We start from the raw sequence: 20,389 nt of genomic DNA, 5'->3' as shown, positions 1-20,389 counted from the left end.
CTGTAGACATAAGGACACTGTTATTTCATAGTCTTTTTTTTTTTTTAGGCCAAAAAGTTTGAGTAAAGGTTAACGGTGCTTTTTGATTCATTTCATAATTCACTGGGAGAAGAAACAACATTAGTCTTAGATAGAGGGATCATCACTGGGCAGTCTCTAGAGGCGCTGCTGTTTGTCTCCTAATGAAATACTCCTCAACCAAGAGTTTCTCAGTGGAAAGCCCATTCATCTTTTCTTTTGACTCCTGTGTTTAGTAACCAGACTCAGAGATCTCTGGGAAAGCTCTTACCCAAATCTTCCAGGATTATTATCCATTTTCATGTCACTCTATCTGATGGTCTCTCCTTATTATACTAGCAATTGCTTTTCTCCTGCCCAAGAATTTTTCAGTTATGATCTGGATTATGTCACTGAAAAATTGACCTGACCTTATGAGGAGGTTTAGCTGAGTTCAATAACCAGCAGGGATGGCATTAATGAACCTAGAGTCTTGTTAATGATCTTATCATCCACTCCTCTCTGTGTCTCAATATAGAACCAAGAGCCCACCAGTGTAGTTTTCAGTGCTGCTGGTGCCTCTGCAGGAGTGGTCCAAGCATGTATTTTAGTCATAGGGAACACATCATGGATGGGCCAAAGCTGTCAGAGCCCAAATAGCACCCAACTGAGGAAGAAGAAGAAGTTGGGTGTTCCCCTCAGCCTCCTTGATCAAGTTTTCTGTGGTCAGAATATTCTGAAGGAAAGTGCTATAGTGGTGTACCCCCACGAAGTACCACTGACCCTCATTAAGTTTAAGGAGATTACCTTCTTCATCATTGAGCAAGCAACCCAAGCCTAAGGTCTTTTTAGGTCACTGGACAAAGTAACCTCAAAGAATTCTATATTCATTTAATTAAACCACAAGTCTCAATAACTTGCTCTGTTGTGGGCTGTCTTTCATTGTCTAGGACCTCATTAGAGCTAGAAACAAACATTGGGTGCAACTTAGTTTACAGAGTATGTGACAATTTTTCATCCTATCATCAGAAGACAATAGTATTAGCCAAAGAATTGCTTCCCTAGATTTCTCAGAAACCCTGTTGGATCTCTTATTTTACCCACCAGGCATTTTGACCAATAGAGTCTGGGGTTAAGAAAAGCACCACTGTTACCTCTCAAACATAGGATCTTCATGATTTTTACTTTTCCAGAAAGACATTGTGCTTAATTGAGCCACCTGCTTGTAATCAATTGTCACCAGGAGAAAGCTGCCAGGTGCGAAGGAGGTCACTTAAGATAACAAGCCAAATCAAAAGCAAAAATTAAGCCTTTATTCACTTACTGAAATGATATAAGCAGTAGTCTAAACATGAAAGGGCACTAGCTCTACCAGGGCTTCAATCAATGTTTCATTTCCTCATAAAATGATATCAGGCAAGGGTTGGTATTAGCTCAGATAGAAGAGGAATTTATCACTATATGTAGTTATTTGTACCACATTATATCCCCTAATTACTGTATATATTATATGTTTATACACCCACATATACACATCATAATTTATCATAATTGGTACTATACAATTTTTCTAGTTTTATTGAAAAATATCAACATACATCATTGTATAAATTTAAGGTGTACAGTATAATGGTTTGACTTGCATGTATTGTGGAAGGTACTATTGTTTATGGTATATACATCAGTTTACTCAACCAATCTCCTATTTTTGAATACTTAGAAGATTTTGAATATTTCGCAATTACAAATAAGGCTATATTGACTAACCTTGTGCATATGCATTTTCATTGATTGGTATATGAATATGTACTAACCTAAAGTATAAATAACTTGACAAAATTAGAGTCTAACATAAACATACCTGGTGCCTGGAACATTTATAAAATAAAGAGACAACTTCAATACACACCTGTTAAAAATGTTCTCAGTATTTTCATATTAGATCTAGTATTATGATCATTTATTTATGACTTTATAAAAATGTGAGAAAATGTTGCTATTCACTTGTTATAAATTTGAAATCTAGAGGTTTCATGGTAGATCTATTTTCTTATTAATTTGTCTCTTTATGTAGTCCTTGATGAAGTACCAGATGAAAATCTTATGCTTAAACATCAAGATTCAGTGTTAAAAACCCAAGTACAATTAAAACAAAAAACTTCCATGGAGGAAATACTCAGTAGTAAGTATAATAGTTAGAGATAACTTTATATTGTTTTAAATTAAATGCATGAGAACTTTCTTTGGTTCATGAATATATATTTGAGCATGTATTTTATAGAAATTTTAAACATTGACCACCAAAATTGTGACTACCTTAACATAACTAGAGAACAAAAGGAAATATATTAATATGTTTTAGTTGGAATTTCTTATCAGAAGATTATTACATGACCAAGGTCATGTTTTCAGTTTTCACCAAGGTCAATAACAGACCAATAATTGTCTCATAAAGGATATGCACTTTTTAGACAACTGGCAGATTGCAGACCCAAAGCCCAAGGAGTGCCTTGTGACCTATGGTAGTGGCCTTCTGCTATATGCTCCAGCATGCAAAAACAGATGTTACTGATATCTGTAACTGGAACAATAAATGGAAATCAGAGGGGTTCAGGAAAAGGGCATCTAAGATGGTCAATTGGGGGACCCTCTGGTGATCCTGTCCAGTAGAGCCCCAGCCAAAACTAGCAGTCTTTATGGTAACCTGATAGATGAGTGCTCTCTAATCCTTGTGAGTGTATGGCAGTATCTCAGTAGTCTTACTAACTGTTCAGATTGTTTTTATTTTGGGGGCACAGAGGACCAAAAGCATGACAATTGGTTTCTCTGGGATGATACATTATGCCCTTTTATAGATCATACCCAGAAATTTTACTTTGGTTTTAGGTCCTTGTACCTTATTGGTAATAATGATGTACCAGGATGATTTCATCAAGAGATTGGAGAGATAGCACTCCCTCTAGGAATGGGACTTTTTCCAGGTCACCCATGCATTGATTACAGACAGGGAGTTTAAGAAGTGTTGTAGAAGGACATTTGTGGTATATGCAACTCATACTAAATACAACAAACTAATCCTGATCATCTGCATGGAGAGGGATGCTAAAATGGGCATTTGTGATGTCAACGGTAACCTACCAAGTTCCTTCACTTTGGACAGTAGCCTCTATAACTGTCATAATGTCAGGTACCACCAATGACAAAGGCAGCATTGACACTTTATGTAACCCTAATCAATTTAAAGCCTATAATTCAGAGGTCTTGCAATAGGCCAAGTGGAACTATTAAATGGAGAAATAATTTACAGACATTCTTGGCTTTTTAACGTTCAATAATGAGGGCAGTTATTCCTTTTTATTCTCTAGGCTGTTGACATTGTGTTTGGTAGATAATGATGCTAGATGCCAATAGTTTGGTAGGTCATGATTTTCCACATACCCCACCAAAATACTCTACCTTCAGCAAATCTAATCAAAGTTTAATGCAATTGCTGGTTGGTATAGAAAGTCCATTTGTACCAATAATATATTCAGTAGTAGAAGCCATAATAATGTGGATGGTCCAAAGAAATTCATCCATACCTGGGTCTTTAAAAGAGGCCTGGTGGCTTCAGACCACTCAGAGAATTTTCTGTTTCCTCCTTATCCTACGTCAGGGATTATGGGGTCACAGGAATTTGTTCACCAGTATCCAAAAGGCCCAAGAAATGTAATTTTTTACTACTTTGAACTCTGACCTTTGAACTCTTGGCTATGTCTAACCTTTAGTCATATTCATTTCTGAAAGCTTAGAGATCTGGGTAAAAGTAGGGAGGGTCTCTCACTCACTAAAGTTTTACAAGATTATCTCCTTCATCAAGGAAGCAAAGTACCCAAGTCTCAAGATTCACTGGCATATTTGGAGGAAATAGCACTTGTATTAGTCTTAGTAGCCATCACTATATAGACCTTAGTGCTTTATGGGAGCCTCATGGCTCATGACTAACTATGAGTTGTTGGTAGAGAGCCCACCAATTTGTTCCTTTGAGAGACCCCATTGTTTGGTAACTAGATCCAAAGATGACTTCTGTAAGGCCATTGCCTGGATTATTCAGCAGAGTTGCCATTTTCAGGACATTCTCTCCATTGGCCAATGTTTTTTATGTAGGCCACACACACTTTTACCATGTCCTAAAATTTATCAGTTAAGCTATGGATTGCGTTGTGGATGGATTCACATGATCTTATGAAGAGGTTTGATTGAGCTTGATAATCAACATGATTGACACAAGTGAATCTAGAAATCTGAGTCTGGTCAGCAATCTTGTCATCTGTTGTTCTCACTTGCTAATTGTTTACCCAGGAGGTCACCAGGATAGTTCTCCAGGATATCATACTCTCTGGAAAGATAGTCATACATGTTTTTAGTGCCAGGAACTCATCACGTGTGGGCCAAAACTGTCAGAGCCCAAATAGTGCCCAGCTGAAGATGGAGGTGGTCTCAGTTTTTACATCTTTTTATATTCCTTCCCATTTTCCTCCCCCACTTTAGGCAAAGTGGCCACTGTCAGCAACTCTGAAATAGGGGATCTGTAGTAATACCTCACAAGGTACCACTTTCACTTAATAAGTTTAACAAGAGAAAGGGTTTGAAGGCCCATCCAATAAGATGGTGTAGGTAGAAGTGCCTGAACAATATAATGCCTCAACTGAGGTCTCCCCTGCCTCATACAGACATTTCCAAATTGATGTGCCTGAGCTAGAATGCAGATATGGCCAGCCCAAATGGACCTTGCCCCATTACTGCAATTGGCTCCAATGTCTACAGTACCTTGGCTGTACATCAATTGTAGTATGAGGTGTGATATTTTCCCCATGACAACCACCAGATAAAGCCTTTGTAGTTATTGATCATGGGGTCTGAAAGATCACACAGAATTTTGGCCTGGAGTTGGACTTTCCTCAGAATGTATACATATACACACATATACATAAACCTATACACATATGCATATATGTATACACATACACACATAGTAATTTCCACACATACATGTGCACTTTTATACATACATATTCACATGCACAGTCATATTTATCTATGACCTATTTAAATTCAATTAGTTAACATATAGTGTAGCATTAGTTTGATATAGAGCTGTTATTCATCCGTTCATAAAACACTCAGTGCTCATTACATCAAGGGCCTTCCTTAATGCCCATCACCCACTTACCCTATCTCCCTACCCACCTCCCCTCAACTGAGCAGCCCTCAGTTTGTTTCCTATAGTTAAGAGTCTCTTATGGTTTGCCTCCCCTGCTGTTTTCCTCTTATTTTTCCTTCCTTTCCCCTATGTTCATCTGTTTTCATTCTTAAATTCCACATATGAGTAAAATCACATGATAATTGTCTTTCTCTGATTTACTTATTTTGCTTAGCATTATACCCTCCAGTTCCATCCCTGTCATAGTAAATGATAAGATTTCATCTCTTTGATGGCTAAGTAATATTCCACTGTATATATATACCACATATTCTTATCCATTCATCTGTTGATGGACATCTGGGCTCTTTCCATAGTTTGGCTATTGTGGATATTGCTGCTATAAACATTGAGGTGCAGGTACCCCTTCAGATCAGCAATATTTTCTGATATCTTTCTTGTGTTTCATTTAGTAAACATAAGTATCTCTCCTTTTTCTCTTAAATTTTTTCTTAATTTCCTGTCTTTATCTGTAGATACTTTTTTTTAACTTAATATTATCTGCTGGAAATGTCTTAATGTGAGCTTATTGAGATCTTTCTTATACTATAGATATACCATAATTTATACTATACCATGGTGTGTGTGTCTGTGTGTGTGTGTGTGTGTGTATTGTGTGTGTGTGTATGTGTGTGTATATATATATCTACATATATATTTATATCTATCTATATATCTATCTTAATTTATTCAACCACTAATATAATAATATATGGTATAATGATATGGCATAAATATACCTTTATTTATCTCACCAGTCTCTTATACTATTAAATGTGTTGGAATATTTTGCAATTATAAATAATGGGTTAATGAATAACCTTGTACAGATGCATTTTCATTATTCTATGAATATGTATTAACCTATATTAACCTAAAATGTAAATAACCCAAGAAAACTAGTCACTAATATAAAACATATTTGATGCATAGAGATATTTATGAGGTGGTCCCCTTATTTGGATCTGTGGGAATGTGGACTGGAGCGGTCCTGCCACGGTGCCAGCCTCCAGCCTGTCGCCGGAACTGCCCCTGACCCAGGTGCACCCGTTGCTCAGTAGCAGAAGGGCCAGTGGAGCGCCATGGCCTGCATCCTGAAGAGGAGAGGCCGGAAAAAGATGGAGGAGGAGTAGGGGACCTTTTTTCAGATGGTCCCCTGAATTGATCTGGATAACTACCAGACCATACTGAACACCCATGAAATCAGCCCAAAACGTAGGAAGATACATCTGGATCTCTACAAACAAATATCTCCAGCACTGAATATTAAGGTACAAAGCAGGGAGCCGTGAATCCGTGCACAGATATCAGAAGATAAACGGAAGGGGGAGGGAGCCTCTGCGCTCAGGCGCCGGGAAGCAGTAGCCACCTGCACTGGGGAGCTGGCCAGATTCACAGACCAGCACCCATCAGAAAGCAGACTGAGACTGTGAGCTCAGGAATATGCGCATGACCAGACTAAAAACTGGAGCTCGGGGTGCTCACTGGAACTAGACTGATACCAGGAGCTTGGGAGCGCGCACTACCTAACTGAAAACTGGCACTCCAGAGTGCATACTCGAACCACATTGAAACAGGAAGCTCAGGAGCACACAAGGGAACCACGGGTGGCTGGCGGTGTTAGAGCCACAAAGGACAGAGACGTGCCAGCCCTGGGAGCCAGGACTGGGAGAGCGGCTGTAGGGCGTACAACCCGGGATGCTGCAGGGTTTTTAGCAGCACCAACAGAAACAGACTTAAAGTGGCCAGGAGAGCTCAGTGGAGAGCAGACTGAGATCTCTCTGTTCTGAGACAGAGGCTAGGATATGGCCACTGCTGCTCTGACTCTCAGAAGAGTCACAGAAAACTGCCAGGGAAAGCCGCCAGAGAACAAAAGCCCAGAAAAATCGGTTCACATTGTGCCCATCCCCATCCCCCCTCGCAGGGGACAGGGCAACTCTACCCAAACAGGGTTGCCTGAGTAGCAGCGTGGCAGACCCCTCCCCCAGAAGGCAGCCTGAAAACTCAAGAAGCCTACATCCGTAAAGTCCCTATAAAACAAGTGCACGTTGCTTGGGTCCTGGTCAATAATCTGGGCTCTGTACATCCCCGCAACTTCTCCTCATCAGAATGGCAAGGAGGTGGGGCGCCTGGGTGGCACAGCGGTTAAGCGCCTGCCTTCGGCTCAGGGCGTGATCCCGGCGTTCTGGGATCGAGCCCCACATCAGGCTCCTCCGCTATGAGCCTGCTTCTTCCTCTCCCACTCCCCCTGCTTGTGTTCCCTCTCTCACTGGCTATCTCTGTTAAATAAATAAATAAAATCTTTAAAAAAAAAAAAAAGAATGGCAAGGAGGAGAAATCCCTCCCAACAAAGAAAAGATAGAGCCGGGGCGCCTGGGTGGCACAGCGGTTAAGCGTCTGCCTTCGGCTCAGGACGTGATCCCGGTGTTGTGGGATCGAGCCCCACATCAGGCTCCTCTGCTATGAGCCTGCTTCTTTCTCTCCCACTCCCCCTGCTTGTGTTCCCTCTCTCGCTGGCTGTCTCTATCTCTGTCGAATAAATAAATAAAATCTTTTAAAAAAAAAAAAAAGAAAAGATAGAGCCTGTGGCCTCTGCCACAGAACTAATGGATATGGATATAACCAAATTGTCAGAAATGGAATTCAGAGTAACAATACTCAAGATGATGTGTGGGCTTGAAAAAAATACTAATGAAAATATTAAAAGAATATAGAATCTCTAAGGGTGGAAATGAGGGCCAATCTGGCAGAAATTAAAAATGCTATGAATCAAATGCAGTCTAAACTGGATGCTCTTAATGGCTAGCGTAAATGAGGCAGAAGAACAAATTAGTGAATTGGAAGAGGGGTTGGTAGAAGAGAAGGAAAAAATGGAAACTTGGCTCAAAAAATCCAGTCTTAAGAATGTAGGTTACGGGAGATTACTGACTCAATGAAACATTCCAATGTCAGAATCACCGGCATCCCCGAGGGGGTGGAGAAAGAGAGAGGTCTAGCAGAGATATTTGAACAAATTGGAGCTGAGAACTTCCCTAATCTGGTGAAGGAAACAAGCCTTCGGGTCCAAGAGGCAGAGAGGACCCCTCCCAAGATCAATGAGAACAGACTTACACTACATCACATCATAGTGCAGTTCACAAATATTAGATCCAAGGATACAATCTTGAAAGCGGCCAGGGGGAAGAGAATCCTCACATGCAGAGGAGGAACATCAGAATAGTGTAAGACATGTCTACAGAGACCTGGCAAGCCAGGAAAGGTTGGCAAGGTATTTTCAGAGCTCTAACTGAGAAGAACATGCAGCCAAGTATCCTTTATCCAGCAAGGCTGTCATTCAGAAAAGATGGAGCGACAAGGACCTTTCAAGACTGGCAGAAACTGAATGAATATGTGGCCACCAAGCCAGCCCTACAAGAAATATTAAGGGGGTTTCTATAAACGTAAAAAGGCCCCAAGAGTGATACAGAACCGAAATTTACAATCTATAGAAACAAAGACTTCACAGGCAACATGACATCATTAAAATATCTCTCAATAATCACTCTCAATGTGAATGGCCTAAATGCTCCCATAAAGTGCTACAGGGTTGCAGATTGGAAAAAAAGACATGACCCATCCATATGCTGTGTACAAGAGACTCATTTGAACCTAAAGATACGTCCAGACTGAAAGTGAAGGGATAGAAAACCATTTTTCATGCCAATGAACCTCAAAAGAAAGCTGGGTAGCAATTCTCATATCAGATAGATTAGATTTTAAGCTTAAGACTGTGTAGTTAGAGATACAGAAGGATACTATATTATTCTTAAAGTTTGTATCCAACAAGTGGATATGACAATTATAAATATCTATGCCCCCAACAGGGGAGCAGCTAGATATACAGGCCGACTCTTAACCAGAATAAAGAGACATATAGATACTAAGACGTTAATAGTAGGGAACCTCAACACTCTGTTCTCAGCCATAGACAGGTAACCTAAGCAGAAAATCAACAAAGAAACAACAGCTTTGAATGATATACTGGACCAGATGGACCTCATGGATATATACAGAACACTACACCCCAGAACAATTGAATACTCATTCTTTTCGAATGCACGTGGAACTTTCTCCAGAATAGACCATGCTCTGGGTCACAAACAAGGTCTCAAACAATATCAAGAGACTGAGATTATTCCCTGCATATTCTCAGACCACAATGCTTTGAAACTGGAACTCAATCACAAGGAAAAATTTGGAAGAAACTCAAACGCTTGGAAACTAAGAACCATCTTGCTCAAGAATGATTGGGTAAACCAGGGAATTAAAAAGGAGATTAAGCAATTTTTGGAGACCAATGAGAATGAAAACACATCGGTCCAAAACCTATGGGACACTGCAAAGGCAGTCCTAAGTGGAAAATACGTAGCCATCCAAGCCTCATTCAAAAGAACAGAAAAATCTAAAATGCAGTTTTTATATTCTCACCTCAAGAAGCTGGAGCTGGAACAGAAGAACAGGCCTAACCCATGCATGAGAAGGCAGTCAATCAAGATTAGAGCAGAGATCAATGAATTAGAAACCAGGAGCAGAGTAGAGCACATCAACAAAACTAGAAGCTGGTTCTTTGAAAGAATAAATAAGATCAATAAGCTACTGGCCAGACTTATTCAAAAGAATAAAGGACCCAAATTAATAAAATTATGAATGAAAGGGGAGAGATCACGACCAAGACCAAGGAAATAGAAACAATCACTAAAAACTATTATCAACAACTCTATGCCAATAAATTAAACAACCTGGAAGAAATGGATGCCTTCCTGGAAACCTATAAACTACCAAGACTGAAACAGGAAGAAATTGATTATTTAAACAGACCGATAAATTATGAAGAGATTGAAGCAGTGATCAAAAACCTCCCCCAAAACAAGATTCCCCTGGGAAATTCTACCAATCATTCAAAGAAGAAATAATTCCTATTCTCCTGAAGTTGTTTCAAAAAATAGAAACTGAAGGAAAACTACCAAACTCATTCTATGAGGCCAGTATTACCTTGATCCCCAAACCAAGCAAAGACCCCATCAAAAAGGAGAATTACAGTCCGATATCTTTGATGAATATGGACGCCAAAATTCTCAACAAGGTCCTATCTAATAGGATCCAACAGTACTTTAAAAGGATTATCCATCATGACCAAGTGGGACTCATCCTGGGATGCAAGTGTGGTTCAATATTCACAAATCAATCAGTGTGATAGACCATATCAACAAGAAAAGAGTCAAGAACCATATGATCCTCTCAATTGGTGCAGAAAAAGCATTTGACAAAATACAGCATCTTTCCCTGATTAAAACCCTTCAGAGTGTAGGGATAGAAGGTACATTCCCCAATTTCATAAAAACCGTCTATGAAAAGCCTACAGTAAATATCATTCTCAATGGGGAAAAGCTGAAAGCCTTTCCCTTAGGATCAGGAACATGAGAAGGATGCCCACTCCAGCCATTATTATTCAACATAGTACTAAGGAGCTGGAAGACTTTCCCTAAGATCAGGAACACGACAAGGATGCCCACTCTAGCCATTATTATTCAACGAAGTCCTTGCAACAGCAATCAGACAACAAAAAGGGATAAAGGTATCCAAATCGGCAAAGAAGAAGTCAAACTGTCTCTCTTCACAGATGACATGAAACTGTATATGGAAAACCCAAAAGACTTCACCCCCAAATTACTAGAACTTATAGAGCAATTCAGTAAAGTGGCAGGATACAAAATCAATGCTCAGAGATCAGTTACATTTCTATAAACGAACAATGAGAATGAAGAAAGAGAAATTAGGGAATTGATTCCATTACAACAGCACTAAAAATCATACAATATCTCAGAATTAACCAGAGAGGTAAAGTATCTATATTCTAGAAACTACAGAACACTGATGAAAAACATTGAAGAAGACACAAAAAGATGGAAAAATATTTCATGCTCATGGATCAGAAGAATAAACATAGTTAAAATGTCTAGGCTAACCAAAGCAATCTACACTTTCAATGCCATCCCAATCAAGATACCAATGACATTTTTCAAAGAACTGAAACAAACAGCCCTTAAATTTGTGTGGAACAAGAAAAGACCCCAAATTGCCATGGAAATGTTGAAAAGGAAAAACAAAGCTGGGGGCATCACGTTGCCTGATTTCAAGCTGTACTACAAAGCTGTGATCGCAAAGACAGCATGATACTGGCACAAAAACAGACACATAGACCAATGGAACAGAATAGAGAACCCAGAAATGGACCCTCAGCTCTATGGGCAACTAATCTTTGACAAAGCAGGAAAAAACATCCAGTGGAAAAAAGACAGTCTCTTCAATAAATGGTGCTGGGAAAATTGGACAGCTACATGCAAAAGAATGAAACTTGACCACTCTCTCACACCATACACAAAGATAAACTCCAAATAGATGAAAGACCTCGATGTGAGACAGGAATCTATCAAAATCCTTGAGGAGAACATAGGCAGCAACCTCTTTGACATCGGTCATAGCAACTTCTTTCATGACACATCTCCAAAGCAAGAGAAACAAAAGAAAAAATGAACTTGTGGGACTTCATCAAGATAAAAAGCTTCTGCACAGCCAAGGAAACAGTCAAAAAAACTTAAGAGGCAGCCCACGGAATGGAAGAAGATATTTACAAATGACTCTACAGATAAAAGACTGGTATCCAAGATCTACAAACAACTTTCTAACTCAATACAATAATCAAATCAAAAAATGGGGAGAAGATATGAACAGACGCCTTTCCAATGAAGACATACAAATGGCTAACAGACACATGAAAAAATGTTCAAAATCATTAGCCATCAGGGAAATTTAAAGCAAAACCACATTGAGATACTACCTTATGGCAGTTAGAATGGCAAAAATTGACAAGGCAAGAAACAACAAATGTTGGAGAGGATGTGGAGAAAGGGGATCCCTCTTACATTGTTGGTGGGAATGCAAGTTGGTACAGCCACTCTGGAAAACAGTGTGGAGGTCCCTCAAAAAGTTAAAAATAAAGCAACCCTATGACACAGAAATTGCACTACTGGGTATTTATCCAAAAGATACAGACATAGTGAAGAGAAGGGCCATATGCACCCCAATGTTCATAGCAGCATTGTCCACAATAGCTAAATTGCGGAAGGAGCCAAGGTGCCCTTCAACTGATGACTGGATTAAGAAGATGTGGTCCATATATACAATGGAATATTAGCCATCAGAAAGAATGATTACCGAACATTTGCAGCAACATGGGACTGGAGGAGATTATGCTAAGTGAAATAAGTCAAGCAGATAAAGACAATTATCACATGGTTTCACTCATTTATGGAACATAAGAAATAGGAAGATCGGTAGGAGAAGGAAGGGAAGAATGAAGGGGGGTAAACAGAAGGGGGAATGAACCCTGAGAGACTATGGACTCTGGGAAACAAACTGAAGGCTTTAGAGGGGAGGGGGTTGGGTACTGGAATAGGCCATTGACGGGTATTAAGGAGGGCACATATTGCATGGTGCACTGGGTGTTATACACAATTAATGAATCATGGAACACTACATCAAAAACTAAGGATATACTGTATGGTGACTAGCATAACATAATAAAAAATTATTAAAAAAAAAAGATAAAAAGCTTCTGCACAGCCAAGGAAACAGTCAAGAAAACTAAGAGGCAGCCCACAGAATGGAATAAGATATTTGCAAATGACACTACAGATAAAAACTGGTATCCGTGATTAGTATTTCCTTCTAGAGACCAGTGCACTGGCTGTGCTTTAGGTCTAGCATGGGATAGGAAGATTTCTCACATGATAAATGCCATGTAAAACTTTGTAATATTCTATGGGTTGAGCCTGAAAGATTACACATAGGATTTTAACTTTGATCTGCACTCCTTAGTTTTATACACATATGTGTGTATATACACACACATATGTATATATACACATAAATATATATATACACACACGCAGATACACACACATATGCATATTCATATATTCACTTGCATGTGGACATATATATTCATATATTTCACATACGCATGTTTTATATATACACACACGCAGATACACACACATATGCATATTCATATATTCACTTGCATGTGGACATATATATTCATATATTTCACATACGCATGTTTTAGAAGTCATGAGGACTTTTGGAAACCTTCAATTCTAGTTCCTCAGGGTTTATTCTTGCCTTCCTCCATTTCATATGTATATGTTCTTTCTTCCAGTATTAACCTTGAATCTTAAAACATCAACAGATTTACGTATTTGTTCAATCCTACAATACTTCAACCTTGTTAAAGAACTGTTCAGCACATACCACTAAAAAAAAAAAACCTATTCAAAATAGTGATTTTCTTGCTGTCTGCCCCATATATTCTTTTTTTATAATAATTTTTTATTATGTTATGTTAGTCACCATACAGTGCATCCCAAGTTTTTGATGTAAAGTTCCATGATTCATTACTTGTGTGTAACACCCAGTGCACCATGCAATACATGCCCTCCTTAATACCCATCACTGGCCTATCCCGATCCCCCATCCCCCTCCCGTCTAAAGCCCTCAGTTTGTTTCCCAGAGTCCATAGTCTTTCATGGTTCATTGCCCCTTCTTTTTACCCTCCCCCCTTCCTTCTTCCCTGTCTTCTCCTACCGATCTTCCTACTTCTTATATTCTTGCCCAAGACTGAGGGTATGTTTCAAAGGCTGTAGTGATGACTTACTTGGATTAGTGTTATTTTTATCCCTTCACTAGGTTCATTTCATTAAGTTTGCTTTCAGTTTTAGTTGCTTCATCTTATCCTTGTTGATTTAATTTTATTTTTGTAATGTGTAGAGCATGAGCTTGCTTCCATAAGTAAGTATTATGCAAAAGATATATGTCCTTCCCCTTGCATTCTCAAGTCCTCTCTTCCACCCCTGTCTTCTTATAGGTAGCTCACTGTATTATTGTCATGTTTATTTTTCCTGTGCTTCATTTTGTAAAGTTAGTATCTATTTCTCTATTTTTTTTCTGGTTTCTTCTTTCTGACCCAAAAGGTAGCATACTAGATTCACTATTTTTTAAAGAGTTTTTTCACTTAAACATTAGCTCCTAGAAATCTCTTCTTGTCAGGTTATAGAACTATTTATTATTTTACACAAATACATAAAGCAGTTTATATTATATTATATGCCATAGATTATACTATACCATAGTTTATGGTATATACCTTAGTTTATTCAACCAATATCCTATTCTTGAACATTTAGATGGTTTTAAATATTTTGCAATTGCAGATAATACTGTAATGAATAACCTTGTACATAGGAACTTTTATCGTTTGGTCTATTGTTATAAATTAAGCTAATGTATAAGTAACCCAAAAGTACAGACTATTTTGAAATATATTTGATGTCACAGAGTATTTATGAAATAATGAGTTTCAGTAGTACCCATTAAAACTTTTCTTATTGGGGTACCTGGATGCCTCAGTAGGTTAAGTGTCCAACTCTTGATTTTGGCTCAGGTCATGATTTCAGGATTGTGAGATCAAGTCCCTTGTCAGCCTCAGTGCTGGACATGGAGCCTGCTTGGAATTCTCTCTCTCCCTCTCTCCCTGTCCCTCCCCCCTCATAGGCACATGCTCTCTCTCTCTCAAATAATAATAAAAAAAAAAACAATGAAAAAACTTTTCTTACCATTTTCATGTCAGACCTCACATTAGGACAATTTATTTATAGATATAAAAGTGAGAGAAAATGCTACTGTACACTTGCCATAAATTCAAAACTGGAATTTTCGTAATAGATCTGTTTTTCCATTTAGTGAACTAAATGCATCTCTTTATTTAGCTCATTTTGGAGTACCAGCTGAAAATCTAATGCTTGTGAGTCAAGAGTCAGTGTCAAAACCCCAAATGCAAGTAGAGAAACAAATAACTTCTGGAAGTGAGAGACGCCATAGTAAGTATAATACTTATGGATAACTTTAAGGTATTTTAAACCTATCAAAATTTTTTTCTTTGGTTCATGAATACATATTTGAGCATATATATTATGGAAATTTTACACTCTGACCCTAAAGTGTGAGAATGCAGAGATAACTAGAAAACAAAAGCAAAACCTTTAATACCTTTAGGTTGAAGTTTCTAGTCATAAGATTATTTCACAGCCATAGAACACACACTCAGTATCCACCAAGGCCCAATAAGTGCTCGACAGTATCTCAAAGTATCTTTCAGCTGACTCTGGGAGATTATAGGTTCCAGGAGATTATGACCAATGGTCACTTCTGACCTGCAGCAGTGTCATTCTGACATATGCTCCAGTTGAGAAAAGTGAGGGGTTTAGTTGGGCCACACTATTTGTCACCATTTGTCACTGAGAGAACTGCTAGTTATGGAGTTGGTTAATTCAGACAATAAACTAAGTTGGAAGTAACAAGCCTTTATTTACTTGCTGTGACATTATAAGCAAAAGTAAATATAAAAGGGTACCAGCCCCACCAGTATTTCAACCAGTATTTCATTTTCCCATGAAATGACATCAGGCAAGCATCAGATATACCAGTGCAGATGGGTGAGGAATGTCCTACTGTGTCTTACACATACACACTTATATACAAATATGTAAATACCATTATCTACCAGTATAGTAGTACTCACATTATACCAATTCTGTAGTTATATCAATTTATTTGCCCAATCTCCTATGCTTTAACATATAAGTGGCTTTAAGTATTTTGCAATTACAAATAAGGCTGTAATGAATAAACTTGTGCATATGAGTTTTTGTTGCTTGCTCTATTATTGTATCAGCCTGAAGAATAAATCACCCATGAAACCTGAAGACCAATATAAAATATTTTTGTTGCTTAGGCATATTTATGAAATAATGAGAAAATTTCAAAGTTTTCATTTTCATAACAATTCTAGTATTATAATAATTTACTTATGATTTTATGTAAATGAACAAATGTTACTATACACTTGTTTTAAATTAGAAATCTAGAGATTTCACAATAGATCTGTTTTTCCATTTAGAAGACTAAATCTATCTCTTTATGTAGCTTATTTTGGTGCACCAGATGAAAATCTTATGTTTGAAAATCCAGAGTCAGCATCAAAATTCCAAGTGCAAGTAAAGAAACAAATAACTTCCAAAGAGGGGAGACACAAAAGTAAGTATAATAATTATAGGAAAATTTAAATTATTATTATTTTTTATTATTTAATAATATTTTTTATTATATTATGTAAGTTACCATACAGTACATCCCTAGTTTTTGACATAAAGTTCCATGATTCATTACTTAAATTAACCTCATCAGAAGATTTCTTTTGGTTCGTGAATATGTATTTGAACACATATTTTATAGAAACTTTGCACTCAGATTTAAAGTGTAAATATCCTAAGATAGAGACAAAAGCAAAATTAATACCTTTTGGCTGGTATTTACATGGTCTGTAATTATTAAGTACCAAGATAGCTTCTCTACAAAGACTAATGAAAATTGTTCACATGATTTTTTTCACTTCACTTCCATGGGAAGAAAATTTGATAATTCTTTGGAATTTCTAGAAGTTCCATTACATTTGTTTATTTATTATGTATTTATTTATTCATTTATACTTAGCATTTCCTCTTGAAAAGCAAAAAAGTGATATGATATCACAGGAAAATCTATTTCCTGAGGAGAAAGTTTTATTTTCAAAAAACCAGTTTCAAACTAAGAAACTTGAAGCTACCAGAAACATGAATCTTGATAGTAAGTAATTAAATATAAATCTAATGAATTATGTTTAATTAAATTCAGGAGAACACTGATTTGGGTTTAGAATATATCTTCAACCATATGCTCTTTGGTAATTATTCCCATCACACTTCAGACCTTTATTGATGATTTATCTGTTTGTTTTATAATTACTGAATTAGATGTGTTAAATCTCACACTGGGATTTCTCTGTTTTTCCTGTAGTTGTTCCAGGTTATGATTTATATTTATGGTACTCTATTATTTATGGTATATGAATTTAAGATTGGTAATGTTCTTGGAGGACAGAACATTTTATCTTAATGAAAAGACCCTCTTTATCATTTTACAGTTTTTGTTAATATTCCTTTAAAACTACTTTCTCTGCTATTAATGTAGCTCCACAAACTTCTGGTTGATATTTGTATCATACATTTTTTTCCATCCTGTTTCTTGTATCTTTATGATTTTGCTGTATCTCTTGTAAGAAAATTATAATTGTATATATTTTAAAATTCAGCTTGATCCTTGTCTTTTTATTAGAGCTCAATCATATATAATCCAGTTACTTATATTTTTAGGAGTAATTGCACCATTTTCTTGGTTCTTCCTATTTTTCTTTCACTTTTTCACCCTCTGAATTTTTTATCCTTGTATATATTTTTCCTTAGCCATATCTGATCCAAAAAATTAGACTTTATTCTAAAGTGTAAATACTCTAAGAAAACTAAAGAATAATAGTAAATATGTAAATATAATAATATTTTATTAATATCTCTAAATTAAATATTTTTAATTCTTCTGTATATCTAAGAAGTAACAAGACTGCGTATATACATAGAAGTGAAAAATGTGTTCACATGATGTTTATATTTCAACTTAGACAGGATTTGCTTATATAATTAAAAAATGACATGATGTATTATTGGATAATTAATGTATATTATAAATCTAGAAGTTCCACAATAGATCTGGTTCTCTATTTAGTGCTTTTATGAGCCTTTCTTCCTGAAGCCCAGAAAATATATAAGGTATCAGATGAAAATCTTTTCCCTGACACTTGGGACTGTTAGAAAGAAAAGGCTCACTAGTGAATATGATAATTGTGAATATTATTAAATTGTTTAAAATTTTAATTGATTAGGCAGAATTTTTTCCATGGATATATATTCAACTAGAAGCTTACATATATCTATTAAGTCAAATTTTTATTGTGTTATTTAAATTTCTTATATCTTGATTTCCTTGAATTTTGCTTGTCCTATCAATTACAGAGAGATGTGTCTTGAATAATCTCCCAATGATTATGGACTTAACTATTTCTTCCTGTAGTACTATCCATTTCATTATACTGCCCAAATTTTCCTTATACTGATTAGGTTGTTAGGTGCATAAAAATACAAATGTTAGATAATTTCTTATGGACTCAATAATTTCTTTTTATGAAAGGTGCCATTTTAGTCAGTCAGTCTCCAGTGGGGTCTTTTGACTAAAATCCTATTTTGCCTGACATTGACATAACTATTGCATATTTATTTTGGTTAGTATTTACATGGTTAATCTTTCTTCACCTACTTAGATTCCAATTTTTTGTATTCTTATTATTTAGTAGTGTCACTTATAAATAACCTGTAACTATAAATCTAGTGTGACTGTCTCTGTCTATCCCTATAACATATAATCCATTTATAATTATTGTACTTATTGATACATTTGAATTTAAATATTTCCTTTTTGGAGTGCTTTATATTTTTCCTATCTGATCTAGGTTTCTTTCTATTTCATTTCCTTATTTTGGAATTATTACTTTCTAATCAGTCTAACTTTATTTTTTTAAAATACTTATTTATATATTTGAGAGAAAGAGAGAGCATGCGAGCATGGGTTGAGGGGGAAGGGACAGAGAGAGAGACGGAGAGGAGAGAGAGAATCTCAAGCAGACTCCCACTGAGCATCAGGGCTGACACAGAGCTAGATCCCATGACCTGAGCCAAAATCAAGAATCAGATGCTTAACAAACTGAGCTACCCAGACTCCCCCAATCAGTCTGACTTTTTAATCAGTCATATATGTTGTAAAAATTTTAAGTATTTAAAAATTGTGGGGGCACCTGGGCGGCTCAGTCATTAAATGTCTGCCTTCGGCTCAGGGCGTGATCCTGGCATTCTGGGATCGAACCCCACATCAGGCTCCCACGCTGGGAGTCTGCTTCTTCCTCTCCCACTCCCCCTGCTTGTGTTCCCTCTCTCGCTGGCTGTCTCTCTCTCTGTCAAATAAATAAATAAAATCAATCAATCAATAAATAAAAATTGTGAATGCCCTTAATATAATAAAGTCTAATTACAACTTTGTAAGTGTATATACAAAGTAACAAGAGTGACTTCTCACACTTTAAGGAAAACATTGTGATGATTTTTACATTTGATTTTATAGTCTGTTTTGAAAATGCACCAGACTTTTTTTTTTTTTTTTTTTGCAGGGTGGGGAGAGTGTGTTTGATTTGTTTAAATTGTGTTTATTTGCTTAAATTTTATAAAACTAGAAGGAAGCTTTAAGTGATTCTTTATTAATAATAGACTTTACTTTTACTTTTTATTGAATTAAAAGCCTCTAATTTTGTAGCTGAGAAAATGGATAAGAAAGCAGGTGAAAATCTTTCACCTGAAGATAATAAAGTTTTAATCTCAAAAGGCTCATCTCAAATTAAGACACTTGGAGCTGCCAGCAAAGCAGGATTTAGTAGTAAGTATACTTATTAAAAATATTGTGTAAGGATATTTAATTAAATTTCTCTCTTTAGTTCATGACTATATATTCAATCATATAAATGAATGCTATATACTGTATCAGATATACATATATGTATATATATACCTATGTATATGTACATAACGTACATAACATGTGTGTGTATGTTCTCCATTTAGTCGAGTTGATTAATTATGTTGTTGCCTTCTTAATTTTATTGAAGTTCTATGTTTATCATCTGTGAGGAAAGTACATTAAATTCAACTACTGTGATTGTTTATTTCTCTATTACTCCTTTTCTGCCAATTTTCGTTTTATGTTTCTAAAGCTTTTTAAAATATATATAATAAATACATAGATTTGAAAATGTCATATGTTCTTAGTGAACTGAAATTTCTATCTTTGTGATGAACATTTTTTAGAAACTTCTTTGTGTGCTTTTAGTCTATTTTATCTGATATTAACATAGTTTCTTTCTTTATGTTAATTATGTGCATAAAATAATTTTTTCATCATTTTGCTTTCAGTCTTTACATATTGCTATGAATTAGTTGTTTTAAATTTAAAATAATTTAAATTAAAAAAACAATTTAAAATAAAAGACATTGTGATTTATTTTTTAATCCAGTGTAATAA

General features: G+C 36.3%; 1 protein-coding gene across 1 annotated transcript in view; it reads left to right on the top strand.

The window, feature by feature from the left end:
- The window catches only part of CCDC7 (coiled-coil domain containing 7), a 245,984-nt gene that overhangs the window by 210,000 nt on the left and 15,595 nt on the right, over positions 1–20,389 (top strand). Inside the window, exons 21-25 of the mRNA XM_057304764.1 lie at positions 2,072–2,179; positions 15,106–15,216; positions 16,322–16,432; positions 16,889–17,020; positions 19,613–19,747. Of these exons, the coding sequence (XP_057160747.1) occupies positions 2,072–2,179; positions 15,106–15,216; positions 16,322–16,432; positions 16,889–17,020; positions 19,613–19,747 (597 nt within the window). The remainder of the gene's footprint in view (positions 1–2,071; positions 2,180–15,105; positions 15,217–16,321; positions 16,433–16,888; positions 17,021–19,612; positions 19,748–20,389) is intronic.

The sequence above is a fragment of the Ursus arctos genome, unplaced genomic scaffold (assembly GCF_023065955.2).
Source record: "Ursus arctos isolate Adak ecotype North America unplaced genomic scaffold, UrsArc2.0 scaffold_30, whole genome shotgun sequence".
NCBI lineage: Eukaryota > Metazoa > Chordata > Mammalia > Carnivora > Ursidae > Ursus > Ursus arctos.
Note: the sequence above shows the minus strand (reverse complement) of the source record. Positions and strands in the feature narration are given on the sequence as shown.